At 38.0% G+C, this 24,601-nt stretch overlaps 1 protein-coding gene across 9 annotated transcripts in view; it reads left to right on the forward strand.

Annotated features, from left to right (window-relative positions):
• The window catches only part of USP18 (ubiquitin specific peptidase 18), a 60,733-nt gene that overhangs the window by 32,412 nt on the left and 3,720 nt on the right, over nucleotides 1–24,601 (forward strand). For 2 of the 9 annotated variants that reach the window (XM_082738179.1, XM_082738186.1), the window contains 7 exons: nucleotides 6,612–6,691; nucleotides 6,983–7,129; nucleotides 7,495–7,590; nucleotides 8,266–8,433; nucleotides 17,248–17,379; nucleotides 18,380–18,429; nucleotides 19,671–19,708. In XM_082738179.1, coding sequence (XP_082594305.1) covers nucleotides 6,612–6,691; nucleotides 6,983–7,129; nucleotides 7,495–7,590; nucleotides 8,266–8,433; nucleotides 17,248–17,379; nucleotides 18,380–18,429; nucleotides 19,671–19,708 — 711 coding nt within the window. The remainder of the gene's footprint in view (nucleotides 1–6,611; nucleotides 6,692–6,982; nucleotides 7,130–7,494; nucleotides 7,591–8,265; nucleotides 8,434–17,247; nucleotides 17,380–18,379; nucleotides 18,430–19,670; nucleotides 19,709–24,601) is intronic. The other 7 variants (XM_082738180.1, XM_082738187.1, XM_082738181.1 and 4 more) reach the window with 6 other exon arrangements.

Below are 24,601 nucleotides of genomic sequence, written 5' to 3' on the forward strand. Positions count from 1 at the left end.
GATTTAGGACCGAGGATGTGATCTATTCTGGAGAATGTTCCATGTGCACTAGAGAAGAATGTGTATTCTGTTGCTTTGGGATGAAATGTTCTGAATATATCTGTGATGTCCATCTGGTCCAGTGTGTCGTTTAAGGCCTTTATTTCCTTGCTGATCTTTTGCTTGGATGATCTGTCCATTTCAGTGAGGGGAGTGTTAAAGTCCCCTACTATTATTGTATTATTGTTGATGTGTTTCTTTGATTTTGTTATTAATTGGTTTATATAGTTGGCTGCTCCCACGTTGGGGGCATAGATATTTAAAATATTAAATCTTCTTGTTGGACAGACCCTTTGAGTATGATATAGTGTCCTTCCTCATCTCTTATTATAGTCTTTGGCTTAAAATCTAATTGATCTGATATAAGAATTGCCACTCCTGCTTTCTTCTGATGTCCATTAGCATGGTAAATTCTTTTCCACCCCCTCACTTTAAATCTGGAGGTGTCTTCGGGCTTAAAATGAGTTTCTTGGAGGCAACATATAGATGGGTTTTGTTTTTTTTATCCATTCTGATACCCTGTGTCTTTTGACAGGGGCATTTAGCCCATTAACATTCAGGGTAACTATTGAGAGATATGAATTTCGTGCCATTGTATTGCCTGTAAGGTGACTGTTACTGTATATGGTCTCTGTTCCTTTCTGATCTACTACTTGTAGGCTTTCTCTTTGCTTAGAGGACCCCTTTCAGTATTTCCTGTAGAGCTGGTTTGGTGTTTGCAAATTCTTTCAGTTTTTGTTTGTCCTGGAAGCTTTTAATCTCTCCTTCTATTTTCAATGATAGCCTAGCTGGATATAGTATTCTGGGCTGCATGTTTTTCTCGTTTAGTGCTCAGAAAATATCATGCCAGCTCTTTCTGGCCTGCCAGGTCTCTGTGGATAAGTCAGCTGCCAATCTAATATTTTTACCATTGTATGTTACAGACTTCTTTTCCCGGGCTGCTTTCAGGATTTTCTCTTTGTCACTGAGACTTGTAAATTTTACTATTAGGTGACGGGGTGTGGGCCTATTCTTATTGATTTTGAGGGGCGTTCTCTGAACCTCCTGAATTTTGATGCTCGTTCCCTTTGCCATATTGGGGAAATTCTCCCCAATAATTCTCTCCAGTATACCTTCTGCTCCCCTCTCTCTTTCTTCTTCTTCTGGAATCTCAATTATTCTAATGTTGTTTCGTCATATGGTGTCACTTATCTCTCGAATTCTCCCCTCGTGGTCCAGTAGCTGTTTGCCCCTCTTTTGCTCAGCTTTTTTATTCTCCATCATTTGGTCTTCTATATCACTAATTCTTTCTTCTGCCTCATTTATCCTAGCAGTGAGAGCCTCCATTATTGATTGCACCTCATTAATAGCTTTTTTGATTTCAACTTGGTTAGATTTTAGTTCTTTTATTTCTCCATAAAGGGCTTTTATATCTCTCGAGAGGGTTTCTCTAATATCTTCCATGCCTTTTTAGAGCCCGGCTAGAACCTTGAGAATTTCATTCTGAACTGTAGTTCTGACATATTACCAATGTCTGTATTGATTAGGTCCCTAGCCTTCGGTACTGCCTCTTGTTCTTTTTTTTGTGGAATTTTTCCGTCTTGTCATTTTGTCCAGATAAGAGTATTGAAGGAGCAAGTAAAATACTAAAAGGGTGGCAACAACCCCAGGAAAATATGCTTTAACCAAATTAGAAGAGATCCCAAATCGTGAGGAGGGAGAAAGGGGATAAAAAGAGGTTCAAAAAGGAAGAAAGAAAAAAAAAGAAAAAAAGAAAAAAAAAGAAAAGAAAAGAATTAAAAAAAAACAAATAAGAAAAATATAAAAAAGAAAATATATATATATTGGATAAACTAGTTAAAAAATGTTAAAAACGAAAAAGGTAAAAGTTAAAAAAAAAATTACCAGAAGGTGAGAAAAAAAACAAAAAATGAAAAAGAAAAAAATTAAATTAACTGCAACACTAAAAAAAATCACAGGGAAAAAGCCATGAGTTTCGTGCTTTGCTTTCTCCTCCTCTGGAAATTCTGCTGCTCTCCTTGGTATTGAAACCGCACTCCTTGGTAGGTGAACTTGGTCTCGGCTGGATTTCTTGTTGATCTTCTGGGGGAGGGGCCTGTTGTAGTGATCCTCAAGTGTCTTTGCCCCAGGCGGAATTGCCCCGCCCTTATCAGGGGCTGGGGTGAGTAATCTGCTTGGTTTGCTTTCAGGAGCTTTTGTTCCCTGAGCGCTTTCCGTAGAGTTCCGGAGGACGGGAATACAAATGGCGGCCTCCTGGTCTCTGGCCCGGAGGAGCCGAGAGCCCAGGGCCGCACTCCTCAGTGTGCCCTCAGAGAACAGCGCCCAGTTACTCCCGTGTGCCTGACCTCCGGCCGCACTCTGAGCTCACCGAGCCTGCGACCGGTTCAAGGTAACACTGAGCTGTGAGCTTACTGTCGGCTCTGTCTCTGTAGCCAGCTTTCCCCGTTCCAATACCCGCAAGCTCTGCGACACTCAGACACCCCCGATCCTTCTGTGACCCTGTGGGATCTGAGGCCACGCTTACCCCGCGTGGGCTTCGCCCCAGTTTAGCCTCTGGAGCGATGTCCCTCAGCGGAACAGACTTTTAAAAGTCCTGATTTTGTGTGCCGTTGCTCGCCGCTTGCCAGGAGCCGGCCCCTCCCCCCGGGGTCTATCTTCCCGTCACTTTGGATTCACTTCGCCGCTGGTCCTACCTTTCAGAAAGTGGTTGTTTTTCTGTTTCCAGAATTGCTGTTCTTCTTCTCTTCGATCTGCCGATGGATTTTCAGGTGTTTGCAATCTTCAGATAAGCTATCTAGCTGATCTCCGGCTAGCTGAAGTAGTCTCAGCCTGCTACTTCTCCGCCATCTTGACTCCTCCCTCTGTAGGTTGTTTTTGAAGATGTCCCTATCAAACTTGGGAAGCTCCTCTCAGTTTCTAGTTGGCTGAGAGTTTTTATCATGAATGAATGTTGGATTTTGTCAGATGCTTTTTTGGCATCTATTAATAAAATCATTTGAATTTTGTTTTTAGTGTATTGATGTGATGGATTACATTAATTAGTTTTCAGATGTTGGACTAGTCTTGCATACTTGGGGTAAATCTCACTTGGTTGTTCTATATAATTTTTATATTTTGTTGGATTCTATTTGCTAATATTTTCTTGTGGATTTTTGTATCTATGTTCATGAGAGATATTGACCTGTAATATTCTTTCTTGTAATGTCTTTGTCTGGTTGTTGTATTAGGAGAATGGTAACCTTATAGAGCAAATTGCTCTATTTCTATCTTGTGAAGAGTTTTTTTGAGAGCTGGTATAATTTATTCCATAAATGTTTGGTAGAATTCATCATTGAGCCCATTGGTGCTCTGTACATTTATCCTCATTTGTTTTTCTTTTTATTCCTCAGACTGTATGACTTCATTGACCTGTTTTCAAGTTTGATAATTCTTTTTTTCTGCCAGCTCAAATCTGCTATTGACCACTTCTTGAAAACTCTTCATTTCTCTTACTGTATTTTTCAGTTCAAGAATTTCTATTTGGATTTTTAAAATAATTTTTTCTTTATTGATATTCTTTGTTTGGTGAGACATTGCTTTCATACTTTAGTTATTTCAATATTGTTTTATTTAGTTCTTTGAACAAATTATAACTAATCTAAATTCTAGTGAGACTAAAGTGCCTGGGTGGTTTAGTCATTAAGCATCTGCTTTGGGCTCAGGTCATGATCTCAGGGTCCTCGGATAGAGTCCTGCATCAGGCTCCCTTCTCAGTGGGGAGCCGGACTCTCCCTTTCCCACTCCCCCTGTGTTCCCTCTTTCACTGTCTCTCTCTCTGTAAATAAATAAATAAAATATTAAAAAAATTTAAAGTCTAGTGAGACTAACATCTTGATCTTCTCAGTGATAGTTTCTACTGATTGCTATTTGTGTGTATGTGTACCACATTTTTCTGCTTCATTGTATGTCTTGTAATTTTTTGTTAAAAACTAAACATTTTAGATAATATAATGTGGCAACAGTGGAAATCAGAAACTCTGACAATGAGGTTGTTGCTGTTGTTTTGTTGTTGCTATTTGTTTAATGGCTTTCCTGGACTAATTCTGTAAAGGCTATGTTTCCTATTGTGTGTGGCCATTAAAGATTCTGTTTGGTTAGTTTAATGTCACCTAATGATTGGTCCGGGATTTCTTTAAAGGCCTACAAATGGCGTTCCAGATCACCAAGAATATGTCAGAGATTTAGAATTCCACTATGGACATCTCAGTACTCAGATCCATCTTTTAAGTTTCAGCTGGTCTCTTTTTTATTTTGCCCTATCTGTTATTACAACCTTAGGTAATCACAATATTAACTATCATTGGTTTCTTTTGACAAATATCCTGGGAATAGGATTTTAAGCTCTGAGTCAGGTCAAATAATGACAACCTCCATCACAGGATGCTTTTCCATAAAGCTGTAAGACAAGTCAAATAATAAAAATGCTTTCAGTATGGAACTTTTTGAGGAACTCCCATCCCACTCTGTCTCTTTCTCGGTTACAAGGCTTCTGGTTTTCACAGCCTATATGATTGCAGGTTTTCTTATTCTCAAAGCTACTACAGAGCTGGGAAGAAGGAAATGGAAATAGGCCAGGTTGAAATCCTGTTCTTCTTATGTAGGTTCTCTGTGTTTGTTGAATAAATATTCCTAAGATTTTTTAAACCTTTGGGTAATTTTTAGAGTTCTGAAAAAATGATTTTTATAATTTTTTCCCCAGGATTTTCATTGCTTTTCTGGAGGATTAGATTTATAGAGCTCCTAACTCCATCATTCCAGTTGTATTTTCACTTTTATATCAATTTTCATAGCAGTTTGATTACTTTAGGGAATTTTTCTTATTCTTTAAATTATGACTTTGTGGATACTTGTCCTCCACTAGAATATAAGTTTCTTGGGGATAGTAACTTTCTCTAGTATGTGCAATGCCTTTCACATAGCAGGTGTTAACTAAATTATGGGTTGGGCAAATATCCCTGTATTTTTTAGACAAATCAGGACTCTTGGCTCTGGTATGATCAGAAGAGGCAAAATGTCTTTACATGACAAGGAGATCTATCTTTATGTCCAGTGTTGGCTTCATGGCAGGCAGTCTTGTGTAAAGAATTCCCTGGAGACAGCATAGTTCAACCCTAGTTCCACTCTGTTTGTCTTTAGGTTTTGGGGTTATTACCTTAAAATATGGATTAATTAATTCATTCAGCTCATAGATAGTGTTCACCTATTATGTGCCAGGTATTGTGCTTGTATTGCAGATAAAGGAACAAGACTGATAGGGTCTTTGCTTCCATGGAGCTTATAATCTTGAGAAGAGACAGGCCAAAACAAAAGTCAAACAAAACAAATTGAAATAAAAATATTAAGTACAAACTGTGATAAGTATAATAAAGGAAATAAAAAGGTGTTGAGACAGCTGATATGAATATTTAATACATTTACCATAACTACCTTTTCTTGCAGTGTCTTTGCATGTTGGCAGACATATATTCTTTTATAAAATAGTCCTCAGTGTGTTTTTCATGTTCTTTGTATTCCTAGGTTTCTGTTAAACAATAGAAATTCATTTATATCTGTCTTTTAGGCTTCTTACATAACATATGAAAAATCTACTGTTTAATTCCTGTTTCCTCTTAGTCAGCATCATCTAACACTGAGACAGTTCTTTCCTTTCTTGTCCTCCCAGATACCTTTGGGGAAGACCTGGGTCAGATATGAGTATTGGGAAACTGCTCAATTTATGGGGAATTGAAAAAGAAATTAAATAAAAATACAGAGAAATGAATGGTCATCAGAGTCCAAATAAGGTGTTGGCTTGGCTTGGAAATTGGAAAGAATCCACTATGGAATATTGGTTTTATGTGGCTGGATCCCCTAGTAGAGGCCAGTAGGAATGGATGGATGGTCAGAAAAAAGGAAACTTCTATGATGCAGTCAGACTGGATTTTGAATTTTAAGAGGAGTTGTGAATACCCAACTTTTGTATCAACATGGACGGGACTGGAAGAGATTATGCTGAGTGAAATAAGTCAAGCAGAGAGAGTCAATTATATGGTTTCACTTATTTGTGGAGCATAAGAAATAACATGGAGGACATGGGGAGATGGAGAGGAGAGAAGGGAGTTGAGGGAAATTGGAGGGGAAGACGAACAATGAGAGACTATGGACTCTGAAAAACAATCTGAGGGTTTTGGAGGGGCTGCGGGGAGGAGGTTTGGTGAGCCTAGTGGTGGTTATTATGGAGGGCACGTATTGCATGGAGCACTGGGTGTGGTACATAAACAATGAATTCTGGTACACTGAAAAGAAATTTAAAATAAAAAATTAAAATAAATAAATAAATAAATAATATTTACTGAGCTCCAAAAAAAATAAACAAGCTTATTTTTCATTTTTAGTGCCTAACTAAAGTGGGGGTTGGTGGTGATATTGAGGGCTGGGAGAGGACAAAATGGTGAATGTTCATGTACATGTAGGTAGCAAGGGCACAAGGACATGCATGAGAATTGTCCCTTGGTGACCTCACTGATCGGGCTGTTACTTTTCTCTTTGTCCAGTGTTTGTCCAGCATGATGCTGCTCAACTCTACCTCACGGTCTGGAACCTAATTAAGGACCAAATCACAGATGTGGACCTGGTGAGATCCTAGAACCAGAGAACTCAGAAGTTTAAGATGCTGCTCATTTAGCTCATCCAGCAATCAATATAATGTATAGAGAGGATTAAAAGAGAAATCCACATATGATGCTTATCACAATTCCATAATATTATTATTGTTATTATTTTGCACCTTTTTGAAGAGCAAAGAGCATCAGTGACTACCATTTTTGGAGCTTCTGTTTGATGGCTACAATTTCTGGAAATTGACTTGACTTGTTTTGTTTATGACTTTGTACCCTTCTTTCCTGTCACCTTCTCTCTCTTACAGGTAGAGAGGCTGCAGGCCCTGTATACAATCCGGGTGAAGGAGTCCTTGGTTTGCCTTGAATGTACTGTGGAAAGGAGCAGAAACAGTAGCATGTTGACCCTCCCCCTTCCTCTTTTTGATATGGACTCAAAACCCCTGAAAACACTGGTAAATGATTTCTTTTGGTGATTTTTCTGTTCCCATAAACCTGGTGCTGCCAGTGTGCCCTTACTTCTTTAATCCACCATTACCTTTTAAAAAGTAATTTCTATTTCCTTTGCACAGTTCTGTTTCTCCTTTGATTTGGTAAAAAAAAATTTTGTTTCCTTTTACTTTCTCTCCTTACACTGCTACCTTAACAAGTGCTCCCTCCTATTTATCAATCCAGTCACTAGGTCTTTTTGGAGATCCTGCCACATGCACCACACTGGGCCAGGGGGGAGGATATGGGGAGAGCCAGAAGAAAAACTTTTATCTTCATTTGTAGTGTGGTAAATACTAACTCTGATTTTTTTTTTGATCTTCTGAAACAGGAGGATGCCCTTCGATGTTTCTTCCAACCCAGGGAATTATCAGGCAAAAGCAAATGTTTCTGTGAGAAATGTGGGAAAAAGACTTGTGGGAAACAGGTACTCACTCTCTGAAACCAGATGCTGCCATAGTTTGGGGTTGCCTTTAGTGGATTTCCTGATAGAGCCTTCATAGAGGGTACCATGTGTTGGTTGAGGGCAGGAATCTATATTCTGGCTAGTATCTGGGATCTGGGGATCCTGATTTTCAGAGGCCCATCACTGAGAGGGGCAGAGCCTTTTAAAAGATAAGAGAAGGGATGCCTGGGTGGCTCAGCTGGTTAAGCATCTGCCTTCAGCTCTGGTCATGATCCCAGGGTCCTGGGATTGAGTCCTGCTTTGGGCTTCCTGCTCGTTGGGGAGTCTTCTCCTTTGCCTGCTGCTCTCCCTGCTTGTGCGCACTCTCTCTCGCTGACAAAATAAATAAATAAAATCTTAAAAAAAAAAAAAGAGAAAGTCCAAGAGCAGCAGGCAGTTTTCCATGCAGAGTTAGACTAGCTCTCTAGAGCAGACTCTAGTTCCTGTGGTTCCTGGTTCTTGTGCAGAACCCTATGGCTGCTCATGATTTCTGTGAAGAGCTCAACAGATTCAGCAGATGGGAGCCCTTAATTCTGTATTATATCATTCTGATACATTTTGGAGAAGAAGAACACACCATCAGCCCGGGTATTTCTCTAAATCTTCCCATTTCAAGTGCCTTAGGACTTCATCTCCATAGTAATTTTGCTTTTTCAGGTCTTGAAGCTGACCCATTTGCCCCAGACCTTGACAATCCACCTCTTGCGGTTCTCCATCAGGAATTCTCAGACAGAAAAGATTTGCCACTCACTCTATTTCCCCCAGACCTTGGATTTAAGTCAGGTCCTTGTGATTGAAGAAGGCCTCTGTAATGCTGAGGAACAGGTGAGAAGCTCCTTAATGCCCTTCCATCCTCCATCTCTTCAGACCCCTTGTCTGCTTGATTTTGCCTCTCTTCCCCTAAGATGCTTAAAGTCACGCACTCAACAGACATAGCACTTTTGGTCATCTCATCTTTGCCATTATAGCATCTCATAAATCCCAGCCTATGTTGGACATGCTTGGGGCACACAAAGGGAGGAAAACTCACCAGCAGCTGCTTGGTGTGATTCATAGAAACACATTCATATGTTCAAGAAACATTTATTTTTTTAAAACAGTATTTTAATGATGGAAACCTATGTGTTCTTAAATTAAAAAATGATGGCTTGTTATTACCATACTACTTATCACCAACATTTGCTGTATGTGGTTGCTTTTCTTATAAGATTCAAAATACTTCTGTCAATGGACATCTGAGCTCTTTCTCTAGTTTGGCTATTTTGGACATTTCTGCTATAAACATTGGGGTGCTAGTGCCAGATGAATGGATAAAGAAAGATGTGGTACATATATACAATGCTATATTACTCGGCCATAAAAAATATGATATCTTACCATTTGCAACAATATGGATGGAACTTGGGAGTATTATACTAAGTGAAATAAGTCAGAGAAAGACAATTATATAATTTCACTCACATGTGGAGTTAAGGAACAAAACAGGTGAACATAGGGGAAGGGAGGGAAAAACAAAACAAGACATAATCAGAGGGAAACAAACCATAAAAAAGACTCTTAACCACAGGAAATAAACCGAGGGTTGGTGGAGGGTGGGAGGTGGTGAGGGGATGAGGTGACAGGGCGATGGGCATTAAAGAGGGCATGTGATGTAATGAGCACTAAGTGTTATATACAACTGATGAATCACTGAACTCTACCTCTGAAACTAATAATATATGTTAATTAATTGAATTTAAATAAAAAAAGACTCAAAACATTATTTCTTTTTTTTTTAAATTGCATTTTATTTTTTCAGTGTTCCAAGATTCGTTGTTTATGCATCACATCCAGTGCTCCATGCAATACGTGCCCTCCTTAATACCCACCACCAGGATCAACCCCCCTCAAAAACCTTCAGTTTGTTTCTCAGAATCTGCAGTCTTTCATGGTTCATCTCCCCACTCTGATTATTTCTAAGTATTGGACTTTGTTCATAACCCTCACAGCACTAAGGAATGGGAGGAATCCATAATTCAGGGCTTTCTCCTTAAATGAAGTATATAATACATATATACATAAGTAAACACAAGATCTTGGGTTCTAAACATAATACCAACCTTTCTTTTTAAAACAGCTTATACCCACTTTGAGGATAGTAACAAAAGAGCCAGTTCACTGGGCCAAATTTTTTTTTTTTTAAAGATTTTATTTATTTATTTGACAGACAGAGATCACAAGTAGGCAGAGAGGCAGGCAGAGAGAGAGAGAGAGAGAAAAGCAGGCTTCCTGCGGAGCAGAGAGCCCAATGCGGGGCTCGATCCCAGGACCCTGAGATCATGACCCGAGCCGAAGGCAGCAGCCCAAACCACTGAGCCACCCAGGCGCCCCGGGCCAAATTTAATCAGAGTAAAGTTGAATTCAGTTTTCCTGACCTAATAACTTACTGGGAAATTCTGAGAAAAAATATAACATAAATATCTTTTTTTAGGTTTAAAATGTTACATTTGGTAAATTCTATATTGCTACATATATATATAGCAATACATATACATATACATATATATATATGTATATATATACATATATTAAAAATATATATTAAAAATATATATGTATATGTATATGTATTGCTATATATATATAGAATTATATATACATACAGTGTATATATATATATATGGACTGTTTTTTTAATGCTCTTTACTATTCATGCTGTAGAAACATGGTTTCTTAAAAATGAGGCCTACAACAGACACATGAAAAAAATGTTCCACATCACTCAGCATCAGGGAAATACAAATCAAAACCTCAATGAGATACCAGCTCACACCAGTCTGAATGGTTAAAATGAACAAGTCGGAAACAACAGATGTTAGTGAGGATGTGGAGGAAGGGTTGGTGGGAATGCAAGCTGGTGCAGGCACTCTGGAGAACAGTATGGAGGTTCCCCAAAAAGTTAAAAACAGAGCCACCCTATGGGCCAGCAATTGCACTGTTAGGTATTTAGCCAAAGGACGCAAACATCATGATCTGAAGGGGCATTTGCACCCCAATGTTTATAGCAACAATGTCCACAATAGCCAAACTATGGAAAGAGCCGAGATTCCATTGACAGATGAATAGATAAGGAAGAGAGAGAGATATATCTATCAATTTAAATTAAAAAAAATTCACTATACCAGAAACTAATGATGTGCTATATATTGGCTAACTGAACACAATGAGAAATTTAAATTGAAAAAATAAAAAATAAAAAATAAAAACTGAGGCCTAATAATATAATAATATAATATAATAGCTCCTATATAACATGCTTTCTTTACCTATTTAGTACATATGTGTTTCATAAGATTCTCATTTTCTATTCTTTGAGTTTTCCTTATTTCTATTTGTATACTATGAAGTATACAAATTTCATAATGAAATATCTTTCCAAAAAATTATTTAGATACAATGTAGTTTACATATACTGTATTATTAGTTTCAGGGGTAGAATTTAGTAATTGGTAAGTTGCATATAACACCCAGTGTGCATTACAAGTGCCCTCCTTAATGCCCACCACCCAATTACCCCTTCTTCCATCCCACCTCTCCTCCAGCACCCCTCCATTTGTTTCCTGGAATTAAGTGTCTCTTAAGGTTGGCTCCCTATTTTCATCTTATTTTAATTTTCTTTCCTTTCCCTTATGTTCATCTGGAAGGAATTAGAGGGTATTATGCTAAGCAAAATAAGTCAGGGAAAGACAATGCCTTATGATTTCACTTGTATGTGGCATTTAATAAGAAACAAAACAGATGAAATAACATCTTGAAATTTTCAACTAATGAATCATCAAATGTTCTATCAAAAACTAATGATATACTACACCCTGGGTAATTGAATTAATTAATTAATTAAAAAAGATTTTATCCATTTATCTGACAGAGACACAGAAAGAGAGGGAACATAAGCAGGCAGAGTGTGAGAGGGAGAAGCAGTCTTCCTGCTGAGCAGGCAGCCCGATGGGGAGCTCAATGCCAGGACCTGGAACTATGACCTGAGCTGAAGGCAAATGCTTAATGAGTGAGCCACCCAGGTGCCCCAGCTAATTGAATTTAAATAAAAATTTTTTTCCACTTAAGAAGACATTGTGATTGAAAATCTTGAATATATACCAAAATAGCAAAGAATTATACAGTGAATTCCCATGTCCATCAAGCAGTTTAAACGTTATCAAAACCCATGACCAATCTAGCTTTACCAACATCCTCACCCTCTTCTTTCTCCAACCCCCTACTGGATTATTCGGAAGCAAGTCCCAGACTCTGCTCTTTCATTTGAAGTATTTCATTATGTCTTCCTAAAGACTAAGCTCTCTTTCTCTAGATGTGACCAATTCTATCTCATAATTTCTTTTTTATCATTTAAATTTTAAATTTTAATTCCAGTTTAGTTACCATACAGTATTATATTATATATTATACATATAATTGCATAATATATATATTTTTAATATATATGTATATATATAAAATCCAGGTGTATGATATAGTGATTTAACAATTCTATACTTTACTCAGTGCTCATGGTGATAAGTGTACTCTTTTTTTAAAGGTTTTATTTATTTATTTGACAGAGAGAGAGCACAAGCAGGGGAGCGGGAGAGGGAGAAGCAGACTCCTCACTGAACAGGGAGCCCCATGTGGGGCTAGATCCCAGAACCTTGGGATCATAACCCAAGCTGAAGGCAGTCACTTAACCAACTGAGCCACCCAGGAGCCCCAAGTGTACTCTTAAAAAATTTTTTTTTGATAAGAGTGTTCTTAATCCTCATCACTTCTTTCAACCATTTCCCACCTACCCACCTACCAACCCACCCAAACCATATGTTTGTTCTCCATGGTTAAGAGTTCATTTCTTGGTTTGTCTCTCTCCTTTTTTTTTCTTTGTTCGTTTGTTTTGTTTCTTAAATTCCACAAATCATTTTTATTATTTTATTTTTATTTTTTCAATGTTTGAGAATTCATTGTTTATGTACCACACCCAGTGCTTCATACAATATGTGCCCTCCTTAATATGCACCACCAGGCTCACCCACCCTCCTCTCTAAAAGCCTCAGTTTGTTTCATATGAGTAAAATCATGTGGTATTTGGCATTCTCTGACTGACTTATTTCACTTAGCATTATACTCTCTTGCTCTATCCATATTGTTGCAAATGGCAAAATTTCATTCTTTTAATGGCTGAGTAATATTACATTGTGTGTGTATATCACATCTTTATCCATTCATCAATTGATGGATACTTGGGCTGTTTCTATATCTTGGCTATTGTAAATAATGTTGCTATAATCATCAGGGGGCATATACCCCTTTGAATTAGTGTTTTGTATTTTTTGGGTCTATACCCAGTAATGTGATTATCAGATTGTAGAGTAGCTCCATTTTAACTTTTGGGGGGAATCTCCATACTGTTTTCCACAGTGGCTGTAACAGTTTTCACTCCCACCAACAGTGCATCTCATAATTTCATAATATCATTGATGCCCAGCCAATATTTAGATTTGTTTGCTTTTTCAATTTTTATTTATTTATTTATTTATTTGAGGGAGGAAGAGAGAGTGAGAGAGACAGCATGAGCAGAGGGAAGGGAAGAGGGAGAGAGGATCTCAAGCAGACTCCCTGATGAGCACAGAGAAGGACATGGGGCTCTTTCAAGACCCTGAGATCATAACCTGAGCCAAAATCAGTAGTCAGGCATTCAACCAACTGAGCCACCCAGGCACTTCATAACCAATTATTTTTGAAAAAAATGATTTTTTTCCCAGTGTCAAAACTCCCAGTGGTTTTTTCCCTTTTTAAAAATTTTTAAATTTTTTATTATTATTTTTATTATGTTATGTTAGCCATCATACTGTGCGTAGTTTTTGATGTAGTGTTCCAAGATTCATTGTTTACATATAAGACCCATGCAATATGTGCTCTCCTTAGTACCCATCACTGGGTTACTCAATCCCCAAGCCCTTCCCTTCTGTAATCTCAGCTGGTTTCTGGTGTCCAGAGTCTCTCATGGTTTGTCTCTTTCTCTGATTTCTTCCCATTCAGTTTCCCCTTTCTTCCCCTGTGGCCCTCCATGCTATTCCTTATGTTTCACTTATGAATGGAACCATAAGATAATTTTCTTTCTCTGCTTGACTTATTTCACTTAACATAATCCCCTCCAGCTCCATCCATTCAGTGCAAATAGGGGGTATTCATCCTTTCTGATGGCTGAGTAATATTCCATTGTATATATGAAATACATCATCTTTATCCATTCATCTGTTGAAGGGCATCTCAGCTCCTTTCACAGTTTGGCTATTGTGGACATTGCTGCTATGAACATTGGGGTGCATGTGCCCCTTCTTTTCACTATGTCTGTATCTTTGGAGTAAATACCTACTAGTTCAATTGCTGGGTAATAGGGTAGCTCTATTTTTAACATCTTGAGGAATCTTTATACTGTTTTTCAGAGTGGCTATACTAAGCATGCATTCTCATCAACAGTGTAAAAGGGTCCCCTTTTCTCCACATCCTTGCCCACACTTTTTTCCTGTCTTGTTGATTTTTCCCATTCTATCTGGTGTAAAGTGATATCTCAGTGTAGTTTAGATTTGTATTTCCCTGATGGCTAGCGATGTTGAATACTTTTTCATGTTTCTGTTAGCCATTTGTATGCCTTCTTTGGAGAAGCGTATGTTCATGTCTTCTGTCTATTTTTGACTGGATTATTTGTTTTTTTTCGATGTTGAGTTTGAGAAGTTCTTTATAGATCTTGGATACCAGCCCTTCATGCCATTTGCAAATATTTATGTCATTTTCAAATATCTTCTCCCATTCCTGGATTGCCTCTTAGTTTTGTTGACTGTTTCCTTTACTGTGCAGAAGATTTTTATCTTGATGAAGTCCCCAAAGTTCATTTTTGCCTTTGTTTTCCTTGCCTCTGGGGATGTGTCTGCAAGAAGTTGCAGAAGAAGTTGGCTGCAGCCAAGGTCAAAGAGGTTGCTGCCGGTGTTCTTCTCTAGGATTTTAATGGATTCCTGTCCCAAATTAGGTCTTCCTTCCACCTTGAGTTCATTTTTGCATATGGTTTAAGAGAATGGTCCAGTTTCATTCTTCTGCATGTGACTGTCTAATGTTCCCGGCACCATTTATGGAAGAGACTGTCTTTTTTTCCATTGGATATTCTTTCCTGCTTTGTTGAAGATTAGTTGACTATAGAGATGAGGGTTCATTTCTGGGATCTCTATTCTGTGCCATTGGTCTATGTGTTTGTTTTTGTGTCCATACCATGCTGTCTTGTATATCAGCTTTGTAAGACAGTTTGAAGTCGGTCATCGTGATGCCACCAGCTTTGGCTTTCTTTTTCAACATTCCTCTGGGTATTCAGGGTCTGTTCTGGTTCCATACAAATTTAAGAATTATTTGTTCCTGATCTGTGAAAAATGTCAATGGTATTTTAATAGGAAATACCCTGAAAGTGTAGATTATTCTAGGTAGCACAGACCTTTTCACAATGTTTATTTTTCCAGTCCATGAGCATGGACTGTTTTTCCAACTTTTTGTGTCTTGCTCAATTTCTCTAAGTATTCGGTAGTTTCTAGAATTTAGATCCTTTACCTCCTTGGTTAGATTTATTCCCAGGTATTTCATGATTTTGCGTGCTATTGTAAGTGGAATCAATTCCCTAATTCCTCTTTTGTTCATTCACTTTGTTAGTGTATATAAATGCAGTTGATTTCCGTGCAATAAGTTTGTATACTGCCACATTGCTGAATTGCTGTATTAGTTCTAGTAATTTAGGGGTGTTTTGGATTTTCCACAAAAAGTATCATGTCACCTGTGAATAGAGAGAGTTTGACTTCTTTGCCAATTTGAGTGCCTTTTATATCTTTTTATTATCTGATTGCTGAGGCTAAGACTTCTAGTACTGTGTTGAACAAAAGTGGTGACAGTGGCCCTCCCTGTCGTGTTTCTGACCTTAAGGGAAAAGGTCTCAGGTTTTTCTCCATTGAGAATGATGTGTGCAGTGGCCTTTTAATAGATGGCTTTATGATGTTGAGGTATGTTCCCTCTATCTCTGTATTTTTAAGAGGTTTCATCGGGAAAGGATATTGTATTTTGTGAAATGCATTTTCTGCATCAGTTGAGAGGATAATATGGTTCTTGTCTCTTCTTTTGTTAATATGATCTATTCCATTGATTGATTTGTGAATGTTGAACCACCCTTGCATGCCAGGAATAAATCCCACCAGATCATGGTGAATAATCCTTTTCATGTGCTGTTGGATCCTATTGGATTGATCTTCAGTATTTTTGCATCCATGTTCATCAGGGATATTGGTCTATAATTCTCTTTTTTGATGGGGTCTTTGTCTGGTTTTGGGATCAGGGTAATACAGGCCTCATAGAGCAAGTTTGGAAGTCTTCTTCCCATTTCTATTTTTTTGGAACAGCCTCACTAGAATAGGTATGATTTCTTCTTTAAATGTTTGGTAGAATTCCCCTGGGAATCCATTTGGCTCTGGACTCTCACTTTTTGGAAGGTTTTTGATTACTATTTCAATTTCCTTGCTGATTATTGCTCTGTTTAGATTGTCTGTGTCTTCCTGTTTCACTCTTGGTAGTTTATAAGTTTCCAGGAATGCATCTGTTCCTTCCAGATTGCCTAGTTTGTTGGCATAAAACTGCTGATAGTAAGTCTAATAATTCTCTCTATTTCCTTAGTATTGGTCATTATTTCTCACCGTTCATTCATGATTTTATTAATTTGGGTCCTTTCTCTTTTCTTTAGATTAAGTCTGGCCTGACATTTATCAATTTTCTTAATTCTTTCATAGAATCAGCTTCTAGTTTCATTGATCTGTTCTGCTCTTCTAGTTTCTATTTCTCTGATTTCTGCTCTATATTATTTCTCTTCTCCTGCTTGGCTTAGGCTTTATTTACTGTTCCTTTACCATATCCTTTCTGTGTGACTAACCAGAATTTAAATAAAAACTTAAAAAAAATAAAATTTTAATTCTTTTTTAAAAAAAGATTTTATTTATTTACATGAGCAAGAGAGAGAAAGCACGAGCAGGGGGAGGGGCAGAGAGAGAAGCAGGCTTCCCACTGAGCAGGGAGCCTGACACAGGGCTCGATCCCAGGACCCCTGGATCATGACCTGAACCAAAGACAGACACTTAACCAACTGAGCCACCTAGGTGCCTCTAAAGTTCTAATTCTTGACTTGATCTTTGTAACCACATATCTTGTGACTTCCCAGCATCCTCCATGCCTCCCATTTTCTCAACATGCTCTGTTGTGCTGTGCTGCCAAGTCTTTGGAATTTGGGGGCCTATTTGAGTATACCCCCTACTTAGAATTTGTCTGCTAGTCTTGTTTATCCTTCAAGATCAATTCAAGGCATGTCTTCTCTGGGGAGCTTTTTCTCAGATGATTATTTCTTCTCCTTTTTTGGTGCATGGCATTATAATTGTGGCTTAATTAATCATGAGATTTTTTAGTTCAAAGACTATTTTCTAGCCCCCTTGAAGTACTAGTGCCTGCAATGTGATGAAATAATGTTTCTTTATTCTAGACTACAGTTAGAAAAGGAGGCATGATGGGTGAATAATTTTGTACCTTATGTCCTGCCAGCTTGGAAGACAGTATGAGCTCTTTGCTGTGATTGCCCACATGGGGGCAGCTGACTTTGGTCATTACTGTGCCTATATCCAGAATTCTGTGGATGGAAAATGGTTCTGCTTCAACGATTCCAATGTTTCTTGGGTGAGAACATTGTCCAAAATTTCCTCTTGTCCTGGATTAGCCACCTGTAATAAATTTTGACTGAACTAGATGGGTCCTCAAGGTCAACACACACTGTGATCTAGTTCTCTCTTTGTGTAGGGCCTTTAAAAAGTCCTTTTCTTTATAAAAAGCTTTTTTAAGTTCAAGTACAGTTGCACAATGTTACCTTTTCCAGATGTACAAGATGGTGATTCAACAAGTTCATACATTATACTGTGCTCACTGCAAGTGTAGCTACCATCTGTCACTGTACAATGCTATCACAGTATCACTGACACTATTTCTTATGCTGTACCTTTTTCTTTTTAAGAAAAGAGAGAGAGATAAGAGAGAGAGAGCAAGTGGGTGGGGCAGAGGGAGAGAATCCCAAGCAGGCTCTGCACAGAGCGCTTATGTGGGGCTTGACCTCATGACCCTGAGAATATGACATGAGCTGAAATCAAGAGTCAAATGCTAAACTGACTGAGAAACACAGGTGCCCTATACTGTGCCTTTTATTCCTGTGACTTACTCATTCCATAACTGGAAGCCTGTATCTTCCACTCCCCTTTACCTCTCTTGCCCATCCCTGCCTCTCCCTTGGCAACCATCGGTTTGTTCTATTTATAGGTCTGATTCTGCTTAAAATCCTTTTCTACATGAAGTACCCATTCGGTATATAGCCCTCTGAGAGTTAACTTAGCTCAATGTCTAGGTTTTTGGTGTCTTCATGCTTTGTGGGAGACTTAAGAAAAGTAAGAAGAGTTAGATATATGTAACTTAGAACCAAGCAGAATCAAGTTTAAATAGAGGGAACAGGGTACTAAAAGTGCCTTCGTAAACATGGCGTCCTATCACTGAATGATCCAGGCCTTGAGAGGTACCTAAGGGTGGGTTTGTCTGGATGAGTGAGGAGGGATACAATGTAGCACCCCTTACTCTCTGGGTGCTTAACATATGCTAGCTGGATGATTCACTTCATCTCTTTATGTACTTCCAGGTATCCTGGGAAGACATCCAGTGTACTTATGGAAATCATAACTACCGCTGGTAAGAGAAGTGTTTGAGTGATGGAAACCAAATGAGTTTATGCAGGGTTCTTTTACTGTATGAAACCTATGGATTTAGCTTCCACTTGTATTTGGATAACTCCCCAGTGACTCTTCAGCCTCATCTCTCATTACATCTCACCGTACCATGCATTTTTCACAATTTAGATGCCAATAATACTAAAGTATAACTAGCTCGCCAGCATCATATCCTCCAATGGCTTGCACTTGCAGTTCCTGGTCTGTTTTTCCCTCTCCTAATTTATTATTGGGGCAAACACCCACTTATCCTTTAATATCTCTGCTCATGGCTTTTCTTACACTGTAAAGCATTCACTGATTGATGCTGGATTTGTAGGGTTTTCTCATATGCTTGTCCTGCAGTTTTAGTATATGTCCTTTATAACAAGGACCACCCTGTTTGTAACTGTTTGTATGTATAACTTTATTTTATATTAGACCATGAAATATTTGGGATTAAGGATCTTTCTTCTCTTTTTCTTTGGCCAATATAGTGGCTTGCATTTAGTAAATAGCTATAAATGTATTTTTGAAAACCAATGACTACAGAGGGGCAGCTAGAGAAAAAAAGCTGGATTAAGTTTTTTTTTTTTTTAAGATTCTTAAAATTTATTTGAGAGAGAGAGCACAAGCATGGAGAGTAGTTGGCAGAGGGAGAAACAGACTCTCCACTGAGCAGGAAGCCCGATGCAGGGCTTGATCCCAGGACACTGGGATCATGACCTGAGCTGAAGGCAGACACTTAACTGACTGAGCCATCCAGGTGCCACAGGATGAAGGTTTTATTATTTTTCATCTTTTTAAAAATTATGTTCAGTTAGCCACTACATAGTACTTCATTAGTTTTTGATGTAGTGTTCAGTGATTCACTAGTTGCATATAACACCCATTGCTCATCACAACATGTGCCCTCCTTAATATCCACCATCCAGCTGCCCCATACCTTACCCCTCTTCCCTCTGAAACCCTCAGATTGTTTCCCAGAGTCCAGAGTCTCTAATGATTTTCTCTCTCTCTGATCTCTTTCCCTTCAGTTTTCCTTCCCTTTCCCTATGGTTCTCAGTGCTATTCCATATGTTCCACATCTGACTGAAACCATATATTTATATATTTATATTTTATAATATATAATTTATATATATTCATATACAATATATTTTATATTTTATGTTATTTATATATTATATAATTGACTTTCTTTGCTTGACTTATTTCACTTAGCATAATCCCCTCCAGTTGCATCCATGTCAATACAAAAGGTGTGTATTTATCCTTTTTGATGGCTGAATAATATTCCATAGTATATATGAACCACATCTTCTTTTTATTTATTTATTTGTCTTTAATTTCAGTGTTCCAGAATTCATCATTTATGCACCACACCAAGTGCTCCATGCAATAGGTGCCCTCCATAATACCCACCACCAGGCTCTCCCAACCTTCCACTCCTCTCCCCTCCAAAACCCTTTATTTCTCAGAGTCCACAATATCTCATGGTTCATCTCCCTCTCCCATTTCTCCCAATTCACTTTTCCTTTCCTTCTCCTAATGTCCTCCATGTTATTCTCTATGATCTACAGGTAAGTGAAACCATATGATAATTGACTCTCTCTGCTTGACTTATCTCACTTAGCATAATCTCTTCTAGTCCCATCTATGTTAATACAAAAGTTGGGTATTCATCCTTTCTGAGGGAGGCATAATACTCCATAGTATATATGGACCATATCTTCTTTATCCACTCATCTGTTGAAGGGCATCTTGATTTTTTCCACAGTTTGGTGACTGACCATTGCTGCTGTGATCACTGGGGTACAGATGGCCCTTCTTTTCATTACATCTGTATCTTTGTGGTAAATACCCAGTAGCGTAATTGCAGGATCATATGGTAGCTCTATATTTAATTTCTTAAGGAATCTCCACACTGTTTTCCAAAGTGGTTGCACCAACTTGCATTCCAACCAACAGTGTAAGAGATGAACCACATCTTCTTTATCCACTCAACTGTTGAAGGGCATCACAGTTCCTTCCGCATACTGTGGACATTGCTGCTATGAACACTGGGGTGCAGATGCTCCTTCTTTTCACGGTGTCTGTATCTTTGGGGTAAATACCTAGTAGTTTAATTGCTGGGTCGGAGGGTAGCTCTATTTTTAACATCTTGAAGAACCTCCATACTGTTTTCCAGAGTTACTGTACTAGCTTGCATTCCCACCAACAGTGTAAGAGAGTTCCCCTTTCTCCACATCCTTGCCAACATTTGTTGTTTCCTGCCTTGTTGATTTTTGCCATTCTAACTGGTGTAAGATGGTTATCTCAGTGTGGTTTTGATTTGAATTTCCCTGATGGCTAGTGATGTTGAATGTTTTTCGTGTGTCTGTTAGCCATTTGTATGTCTTCTTTGGAGAAACATCTGTTCATATATTCTGTCTAGTTTTTGACTGGATTATTTGGTTTTTGGGTGTTAAGTTTGAGAAGTTCTTTATAGATCTTGAATACTAGCCCTTTATCTGTAATGTCATTTGCAAACATCGTCTCCCATTCTTTGGGTTGCGTCTTTGTTTTGTTGACTGTTTCCTTTGCTGTGCAGAAGCTTTTTATCCTGAAGAAGTCCCAAAAGTTCATTTTTGCCTTTGTCTTCTTTGCCTCTGGGGATGTGTCTGCAAGAAGTTACTGCAGCCGAGGTCAAAGATGTTGAGTCTGTGTTCTCTTCTAGGATTTTGGTGGATTCCTGTCTCATGTTAGATCTTCCACACACATTGAGTTTATCTTTGCATATGATGTAAGAGAATGGTCCAGTTTCATTCTTCTGCATGTTATTGTCCAGTGTTCCTGGCACCATTTATGGAAGAGACTTTTTTCCCCCATTGGGTATTTGTTCCTGCTTTGTCAAAAATTTGTTGACCACAGACATAAGGGTCCTTTTCTAGGTTCTCTATTCTGTTCCATTGGTCTATGTGTCTGTTTTTGTGCCAATAAAATATTGTCTTGATGATTACAGCTTTGTAAGCTTGAAATCAAGCCTGTGATGCCACCAGCTTTGGTTTTCTTTTTCAACATTTCTCTGGCTATTCAGGGTCTTTTCTGGTTCCATACCCATTTTAGGATTATTTGTTTTCACTCTGTGAGAAATGCTGGTGGCATTTTGATAGGATTTTCACTGAATGGATGGATTTCTCTGGGTAGCATATACATTTTAACAGTATTTGTTTTTCCAGTCTGTGAGCACAGAACATTTTTCCATGTCTTTGTTTCTTCCTTAATTTCATTCATAAGTGTTCTATAGTTTTCGTAGTACAAATCTTTTACCTCTTTGGTTAGGTTTTTCCTAGGTATCTTATCTGGATTTGGTGCAATTGGAAATGGGATAGATTCCTTGGTTTCCCTTTCTGCTGCCTCATTATTACTGTACAAAATTGCAGTCAACTTTTGTGCATTTTTTTTTAAAATTCTGCTACTTTGCTGAATTCCCATATCAGTTCTAGCAGTTTTTTGGTGGAATCTTTAGGGCTTTTCACATACAGTATTCTGCCATCTGTGAAGAGTGAAAGTTTGACTTCTTCAGTGTTTTGGATGCCTTTTATTTGTTTTTTTTGTTGTCTGATAGCTGATGCTAGAACTTTGAGTACTATGTTGAAAAACAGTGGTGATAGTGGACATCTCTGTCATATTCCTGACCATGGGGGAAAAGCTCTTAGTTTTTTCCCCTTTGAGGATGATGGTCAATGTGGGCTCTTTACAGATGGCTTTTATTTTTTTTTTATATAATTTAAAAATTTTTTTAAGAAACATATAATATATTATTAGCCCCAGAGGTACAGGTCTGTGAATTGCCATACAGATGGCTTTTATGATATTGAGGTCTGTTCTCTCTATCCCTACACTGTGAAGTTTTAATTTTAATACAGAAATGATACTGTATTTTGTCAGATGAGTTTTCTGCATCAATTGAGAGATTTATATCATTCTTTTCCTTTCTTTTATTAATGTGGTGTATCAACTGACTGATTTGCAGATATTGAACCACCCTTGCAGCCCAGGAATAAATCCCACTTGGTCCTGGTGAATAATCCTTTGAATGTACTGTTGGATCCTATTGGCTAGTATCTTGGTGAGAATTTTTGCATCCATGTTCATCAGGGATATTGGTCTGTAATTCTCCTTTTTGATGGGGTCTTTGGTTTGGGGATCAAGGTAATGCTGGCCTCTTATAGTGAGTTTGGAAGTTTTCTTACATTTCCATTTTTTGAAACAGAAGAATAATGATTTCTTCTTTAAGTGTTTGGTAGAATTCACCTGGAAAGCCATCCAGCCCCGGACTCTTGTTATTTGGGAAGTTTTTTCATTATTGCATTAGTTTCCTTGCTCGTTATGGGTCCGATCTTGTTTTTTTTTATTTCTTCCTGTTTCAGTTTTGTTAATTTATATGTTTCTAGGAATGCATCCTTTTTTTCCAGATTGCCTAATTTGTTGGCATATCATTGCTCTGTATTCTCAAAATTGTATTTATTTTGTGTTGGTTGTGATCTCTCCTCTTTCATTCATGATTTTATTAATTTCGGGCCTCTCTCATTTTCTCTCTCTCTCTCCCTCTCTCTTTTGATAAGTCTGGCTATGGGTTTGTCAATCTTATTAATCCTTTTAAAGAACCAGTTCCTGATTTCACTTATCTGTTTTACTGTTTTGTTTTTTTTAAATTTCTGTATTTTTTTTTTTTTTTTTTTTTTTTGGCAGTAACACACAACAAGATTTATTGGGTGTGGCTCAAACAGGATTGCTTGTGAGGGGGAAGACCCTCACAGCATGAGACCATCCAGAGGCTTACAGCTTGGGAACTACTCTCAGAAGGGGAGGGGACAAGGGAACTCGGGGGGGGGGGGCAAGAACATTGGAAAGGGGGCTTGCATGTCTGGGTTGTATCATTGATTTCTGCTCTCATCTTTATTACTTCTCTTCTCCAGCTGGTTTTAGACTTTGTTTTGCAGTTCTTTCTCTAGCTTCTTTAGGTGTACATTTAGCATATATATGTGACTTTTCTTGTTTCTTGAGAAAGGTCTGTATTGCTATGTACTTTTCTCTAGGACTGTCTTTGGTACATCCCAAAGATTTGAGCAGTTGTATTTTCATTTTCATTTGTTTCCATGAATTTTTAAAAATTCTTCTTTAATTTTCTGATTGACCCATTAATAATCTTTAGTAGGATACTCTTTAACCTCCATGTACTGTATGCCTTCCAAATTTTCTGGAGTTCAAGTTTTAAAGCACTGTGGTCTGAAAATATGAAGGGAATAATCCAAGTCTTTTGTACTGGTTGAAACCTGATTTGTGAACCAATATGTGATCTCTTCTGGAGAATGTTCCAGAATGTGTATTCTGTTGCTTGAGGATGGAATGCTCTCTATATATCAGTGACATCCAAATGGTCCAGTGTGTCATTCAAATCCCTTTTTTTTCTGGTTGATCTTTTGCTTAGATGATATGCCCATTATTGTGAGTGGGGTGTTAAAGTCCCATATTATTGTTATTATTATTTTTCTTTAATTTTGTTATTAATTGGCTGCTCCAAGCTGGGGGCATAAATATTTACAGTTGCTAGATCTTCTTGTTAGATATACCCTTTGATTATGATATAGTGTCCTTCTTCATCACTTGTTATGTCTTTGGTCTAAAATCTAGTTTGATACGAGGATGACTACTCCAGTTTTTTTGGATTTCCATTAGCATGATGAATGGCTCTCCACTTCCTCACTTATTTACATTTTTAAATTTTTTATAATTTATTTAATTTTTCAGTGTTCCGAAATTTATTGTTTAATGTACTACACCCAGTGCTCCATGTAGTATGTCCCCTCCTTAATACCTACCACCAGGCTCATCCATCCCCCTACCCCATCCCCTCTAAAACCCTCAGTTTGTTTCTCAGAGTCCACAGTCTCTCCTGGTTCATCTCCCCGTCCAGTTTCCCCCAATTCCCTTTTCCCTTCCTTCTCCTAATGTCCCCCATGTTATTTCTGATGTTCCACAAGTAAGTGAAACCATATAATTGACTTTCTCTGATTGGCTTATTTCACTCAACATAATCTCCTCCAGTCCCATCCATGTTGATACAAAAGTTGGGTATTCATCCATTTTGATGGAGGCATAATATTCCA

Source organism: Mustela nivalis, assembly GCF_964662115.1.
Source record: "Mustela nivalis genome assembly, chromosome: 7".
NCBI classification, from domain to species: domain Eukaryota; kingdom Metazoa; phylum Chordata; class Mammalia; order Carnivora; family Mustelidae; genus Mustela; species Mustela nivalis.